At 35.0% G+C, this 6677-nt stretch overlaps 1 protein-coding gene across 1 annotated transcript; it reads left to right on the forward strand.

Annotated features, from left to right (window-relative positions):
• The first annotated feature begins 1076 nt into the window (after positions 1–1076).
• LOC117435594 (aquaporin FA-CHIP-like) lies at positions 1077–5810 on the forward strand. The gene is made up of 4 exons (XM_034058908.3): positions 1077–1488; positions 2815–2976; positions 3371–3451; positions 4223–5810. Exons 1-4 carry the CDS (start codon positions 1123–1125, stop codon positions 4397–4399), a joined length of 786 nt encoding a protein of 261 aa, XP_033914799.1. The 5' UTR covers positions 1077–1122; the 3' UTR covers positions 4400–5810.
• The last annotated feature ends 867 nt before the right edge of the window (positions 5811–6677 follow it).

Below are 6677 nucleotides of genomic sequence, written 5' to 3' on the forward strand. Positions count from 1 at the left end.
TGAAAAAGAAGGGTTAACATTTTATGCAAATATACAAAAAGCATATCAAGTTTGAATGTATATGCAAGCCTGTAAAGCCTTCATTATCAAGACAGAAAGCTTATTTGTTTGTTTATTTGTAAATACTGGAATTTGCATTTTTAAATAGATTAATCACATTTTGTAATAATTCAGAGAGAATGGCCTCAGATATTTGCAAGTGTATTTGATGAACATTTTAAATTGAACTTCCATAACTTTATTACAAATAGATGGACAACAACGTTTCAACTTCCTGCCGTGATCACTCCTTCTCTTCCCTTGTCCCCTGTGGTGGAACCAGATACCAATTTTACTGCTTTCTGCTGTCTTCTTAAAACCCACATATTCAACCTTTATTTGTAAATTCCTTTTTATATCTTTTCCTTTTTATATTCCTTTATTTATATTTAATAATAATAATAATAATAATAATAATAATAATAACATCAAAATGTATGTCCTGTAAATAAAATGATATCCTATCCATGCACTGTGAAGAGAAGAGTCAGGAGCTCGAAGGGAAGGGGTAGTAATAATCACTTCAATCTACCCCATTTCTGAAAAGCTGTTTATAGTAGTAACTATCACTGTAGTAACTATCCACAGCAGCTGGATTTGAAAGTTCCTCCATCTTCTGTTTCATTAGTCACATTCGAGTTTTGCTACCTCTAGAAAATATAGGGATTACTTTCTCTTTACAAAATTTATTCCAGGTGTATTTTCCAACATATAGTGGTAAAAAAAAAGAAAATAAATGTGTATTTTTCAATTTGTGAGTCTTACGCAAAACATATTTTAGTTTTACTGACATCACAATAAAATATTTACTTAATACAATATTGAATCGCCTTCATGTACTATTTTAAAGCATCCCGGGGATATGTATATGTTATCCATTTTATAACTGCTTAACATTTAGAATTCAAAAGGGAAAGAAAACATGCCAGGGAAAATGAGCCAGGGATTAATCCTGATGGTCAGTGCTTGTCTTAAACTCTGCACCTCCCCCTTCCTCCCACTAACAACTGGGATCTCTATAAATTCTCCAAGATCTTTGCTGTGCTTGGATAATTCAACCAAGACCACCAAGGAGCCCTAATCATGGCCAAAGAATTCCGTAACCATGCATTCTGGAGGGGTGTGATGGCCGAGCTGATAGGCATGACTTTATTTGTCTTCATTAGCATAACAGCAGCTCTTGGTTCAGGATCCAATGGTGCTGACCAAGAAGTGAAGGTGTCGCTAGCCTTTGGGCTAGCTATTGCTACTTTGGCACAAAGTTTGGGTCACATTAGTGGGGCTCACCTGAACCCAGCAGTGACTCTAGGGCTGCTTACAAGCTGCCAGATCAGTGTATTCAGGGCTGTAGTGTACATAATTGTTCAGGTCCTGGGTGCAACAGTGGCCAGTGGAATTGTCTATGGACTCCAACCAAAAAACAATACCACTAGCCTTGGTTTGAACAAGGTAAGTGTGGAACTTACATTTCTTTACAGAAAATGCTGATGAAGTACTGAAATAAATTGTACATTGAGCACTATGCTTTTACTCCAGCTGGGTTTTGTAGTTAATGTTTTTTTTTTTTCCTTATTTCTGGTACTGTATAGTATATGTTAGTAATTTTTTCTGTTGAATATATAATGTTTTTTTTTGTATTTTTGTTTTAATTTCATGTATTTAAGGCAGAAATCCTTGATTTTTGAATTTCACTGTAGTTTTATTTATACTAACGGCTGACTTGTTTGGTTTGTACTTTATTTTATCATACATATTAAATGAAAAGTGTGCATTCAATTCCCTTTCTTACACTTTAAGTTACTCATATTCTGTCACTTGCACAGCTTCCTAAAAGATCTACCATTTTGTATCTCTGGTTATTTCTGCTTTCATTGTTTACTTATGGATAAAAACATAACCCACTGCTAGTACAAATTATACCTTCAGTATGTAAATAAACACAAAAGAACAGAACCAATAAACAAATACAATTAATTACAGTTAGTGACAATTATTCTGTATCCACTGTTTTTATGATAAACCCATTTTATGAAAATTAGGCAGATAGCAAGTAAAGACAAAGAAAACTAAAATTGAAAGTAACATATTTGTACGGTGTAAAATTGTGATTACATTGCATCCTATAAATCGTTACACATTTAGGGCTTATGATGAAGTTCTTCTAGACTTTGACCTACAGGCTTATAGTGTATTGAAACTTTCTGTATTGCTTTTACTCATGAATTCAGAACCCTACTGGTATATTCTATGAAGTGTTTCTGACATCTGCTGTAAAAAAAAAAAAACTGATCACCTGATTCAAAGAAAAAGTATAACTACAGGATATAATATGTGATGCTAAAGCAGGACTCATAACCACGTTTTAATCAGTGCCAAGAAAGTCATGCACCCCAACACCTCTAGCATCGTTAAGTTTTGCAGCACATCAAAACACAAAAACAACCACCAAGTATGACGCGCATGTACCCTGACTAACACTAACCTACAAACACATCATGACACACCTCTTCATAAAAAATACCTTTAGACCTACATGTAGTACATGATATACAATTTACTGATGGATATAAACTTTCTCTCTTTTTTTACCTTATTTAAATTGAATGTAAGTTAATATATAGAAATTCCCTATTATTCCCTATAGGTATAGACTGTATTTAATGGTATATAATGATACTTTTTCTAAAATATAATGTTTCAAACAAGTCAGTTTGCCAGTGTAAACCTTTAATTTGTGGACTAAATCTCCTTTACCTTCTTCCATTTCTGGTGTAGTTAACCAACACAAGTCCTGGCCAGGCTGTATTTATTGAGCTTCTTGTCACCTTCCAACTGGTCCTCTGTGTCATAGCAACCACAGACAAGAAAAGGAGTGATGTCTCTGGTTCTGCACCCTTGGCCATTGGACTGTCGGTTGCTCTTGGACACCTTGGGGCTGTAAGTTGTAATGTATATGGCATTACATATTATATCAAAACACATCCATCTAATCACAAAAAATGCAAATAATCACAAGAGGGTTCTACTGAGAAACAGTTTACCTTGGGGGGGGGGGGGGGGGGGGGGGGGGGTGAAGAACTGAGGACTATCATTGCTATTATGCACAGATTAAATACCTCCTTCTGTTAACAAAACAGTCTATACAAGCCATTATGGAGAACTAAAGGTCATTTATATATTTAAAAAATATGACACTAAAGGTACTAAAACAAACAAACATAATAACCCACCAACAATTTAGGGGGCATCTTTAAATTTATGAATGTAAATACATTTCTATTTGTATATTCTGGAATCAGACTGTTAATCAAGTCTGTATTTTTCACTCCAGATTAGCTACACTGGCTGTGGAATGAACCCTGCCCGGTCCTTTGGCCCATCTGCTGTAATGTGGGAGTTCAAAGATCATTGGGTAAGCACATTGTTTCAATCAAACATCCAAATGATTAATGAATGCAATGTAATAAATGTGAAGCAGAAACTAACAACAACAACCGATTAAACCCAATGTATCGCGTAGGACAAAAAAAATCTGTAGCCACAGGTTGTACAGTAACCATGGGCAGTCAGTAGAGCTCTGTATGTCAGGAATGCCAGAACAAATGAACAGCTTATTTATGTAAGTGTGTTGTTCACAATGAAGGACCTGCTGTAAAGGTCTGGCATAATGTTTCTTCGTTTGTAGCTTATCTAGCCAATAAGCTACTGCCAGTTATCGGTCAAAAATGTGGTGATTGGCCTCATTATCATGTTCAGTTTACTATATTAGAACCAATTAATGCATATTTTAATATTATAAATACATGTGCAGTAAGAAGTATCCCACATTAAAGGGAAATTCTGTTTCTCTTGATTTGCTAACCCTTTCTGCCCCCCACTTTCCATGGATTGCCAAATCATACCAAATCATGCCAGCATCCAGCTATTGCTCTGTTTAAAATCACAACATGGTAGATATAGAATGTGATCACCATGTGATATTGCTTCAACAGGGGCCACTATGGGCAATTTTGTATTGTGTCGTGTTCTCAATGGCTTGTTATGTGTATGAAAATTCAGCACTGTGTCTACTGTAAATATTAAATAGGCCGAGAACATGGAATCACTTAATACTTTGGTAAATGTCAAGATAGTTGATCATAGTGTTGATTTTTTTATTTGTTTGTTTAATTCAATATCTCAGGTTTTCTGGGTGGGACCCATGGTTGGCGGTGTCGCCGCTGCACTTGTTTATGACTTCATCCTGTATCCCAAACCTGATGATCTGCCGGATCGATTGAAAGTGCTGGTTAATGGTCAGGCTGGAGAATACGATGTCAGCTCACCTGAAGACAACAGAGTGGAAATGACATCAAAATAAGCAGAAGATGATGTAACACATGCTTTATTTATACAGCTGCTCTAGAGCTATACTGATCCATGCAACAAAATGATACTGGAAGTTTACAGAAAATTACACATTTTCTGCTTCCCAGTATTGTTTATTTTTAAATCTAAAAGGCTTCATGGTATTTTAACAGTATTATGCAATAGTTTTAGTGATGTTATGATATTTTTATTTTTAAAATAGTCCTGTAAAACAATTTATGTTAAGATTTTTGTACAAATGTTTTTATATGATAAGATCACTTTAAATATATGAGTACTATACTACTAGTATGTAGTCACTTTGATTATATATATATATATATATATATATATATATATATATATATATATATATATATATATATGTATATATATATTTTTTTCCCTGTGAAAACAAGATACCCGCCAAGATTAGATGGGGGCCTGACCAGTATTAGCCAACTGTTACTGTTTTTTAAGCCACATTTATTATATACAAAATTGAAATGCCACCGTTATATAGAAGAAGAATTTAGAAAATAATTTAGAAGTGACGAATGTATGGATGCGTCTACACCACCCGAGCGAGCGGCCAGGCTGGGTGAAGTGAGCGACACCGGATTAGAACTGTGTTCTATTTTCGCGGTATCCTGTGCTCTACGATTGTTCATTAAATTCATACAAACACAACAGTAAAAAGGACAATTATATATATATATATATACATACATACATACATACATACATACATACATACATACATACATACATACATACATACATACATACATACACTAGTATGTCTGGTGAGTGAATTTAATGAATATACTGGGGTAAGGGGGCTTTTACTCTGGAAAAATAAAGCCTACTATAATTGTTTTTTAAATGCCCTTCGTGTGGTGCTCGTGTGCGCTTTTCTCTTTTTTTCACAAACTGGTTAAAACAGAAATGACAGGCTTGCTGTTGATTTTCACGTCTTCCTCTGTGGGTCTAATATTATGCCATGGCTTCCTTTTGGTAATCTGAACCGCAGCTACCATAAAAATAAATAAATACATACACAGGAGAAGTACAGCACTGCATCTGTCAGTCCATGTTTGTATCAGCTGTCAAAAACAAATATGAGAAATATATACGGACAGGGTCTTGTGAAAGTTTCTGGACTTAAAACGTTCATCTTTGATATAGATACAAAATTTGCTCCAGTCGCTCGGCTCCAGTGTAGACATTTCATTTGTTTACTTTAATGTTTGATATGTGTATTTTTATGGTTCTTTTTACCTAATGCTATTATCTCTGATATTGAAAAAAACATCCTTTCACCTGGACTACAGGTTTGATAAGTTCTTTATTTGCTTCAATTATGAATAAATGGTATGTCGAAATCAAGACACACAAAATATGATATCCTAAATTACCCTCAATCTTTATCTTGTTTTATTACTTTTTTTTCTTTTTGTCTTTTGGTATTTGAGAAAATAATAATAGTAAAAAAATATATATAATGATACCCTAGTCACATTACATATTGAAATCATGTGATTGCCAAAGCGGTGACGAGTGTGCACTATGTAGGTAGTGTGAATCAGATATAATAACCATGGCATGGTTTACATGCACGTGAAAATCGATTCTACAGTCATGACTGTGTGACGTTGTCTGAAACAGCAAAAGGATGTCCTTTTGGCGGCGCGATTTTAAATGCAGGGTCAATCACTTTCTCACTTTAAAAATAGTAAAACCCCATGTAAACCAGAAGAGCAATCGTTCTTGTGGCTCATGAGATTTCAGCAGTTAAGATCCTGTTCTTCCTACTTAATCTCACATAATCTCCAGCAGAAAAACCGTACAACCCGATATGTTTTATGTAAGTGTGTGTGTGTGTGTGTGTGTGCGCGCACGTGTGTGTGTGTGTGTGTGTGTGTGTGTGTGTTGGAAAGGTAACCAGACAAACAAGTAGCTAATGCGCGGCGTAATTCAGAATGTGCGCGACAACACGTGAATTAATTTCTCTTGTTAAATGTTTTTATGGCAATGCATGAAGCTCTCCTCACGATATTCAGAGCTGTTCTTTTCCTACTTAGTAAGCAGACACGGACATTTAAATATCCCCTCCCCTAAATGACTATGAATTGAGTAATCAGCATTGGTACGGCCGCTTTTTTTTTTCTTTTTTTTTTTTTTCCTAAATCAGAACTGCATAGCAACGCATTTCCTGAAAAGTACGGCAAACACGCCGTGAGGAAAACTATTATGAGACAGCAATAGCTAATTATGTGGGGATCAAAAGC

This window comes from Acipenser ruthenus, chromosome 3 (genome assembly GCF_902713425.1).
Source record: "Acipenser ruthenus chromosome 3, fAciRut3.2 maternal haplotype, whole genome shotgun sequence".
NCBI classification, from domain to species: Eukaryota; Metazoa; Chordata; class Actinopteri; order Acipenseriformes; family Acipenseridae; genus Acipenser; species Acipenser ruthenus.

Coding starts and splice junctions, on each gene's coding strand:
- LOC117435594 (XM_034058908.3), top strand. CDS start 1,123: ATGGCCAAAGAATTCCGTAACCATGCATTCTGGAGGGGTGTGATGGCC. Junction 1,489..2,814: donor CTAGCCTTGGTTTGAACAAG/GTAAGTGTGGAA, acceptor TTTCTGGTGTAG/TTAACCAACACAAGTCCTGG. Junction 2,977..3,370: donor CTCTTGGACACCTTGGGGCT/GTAAGTTGTAAT, acceptor TTTTCACTCCAG/ATTAGCTACACTGGCTGTGG.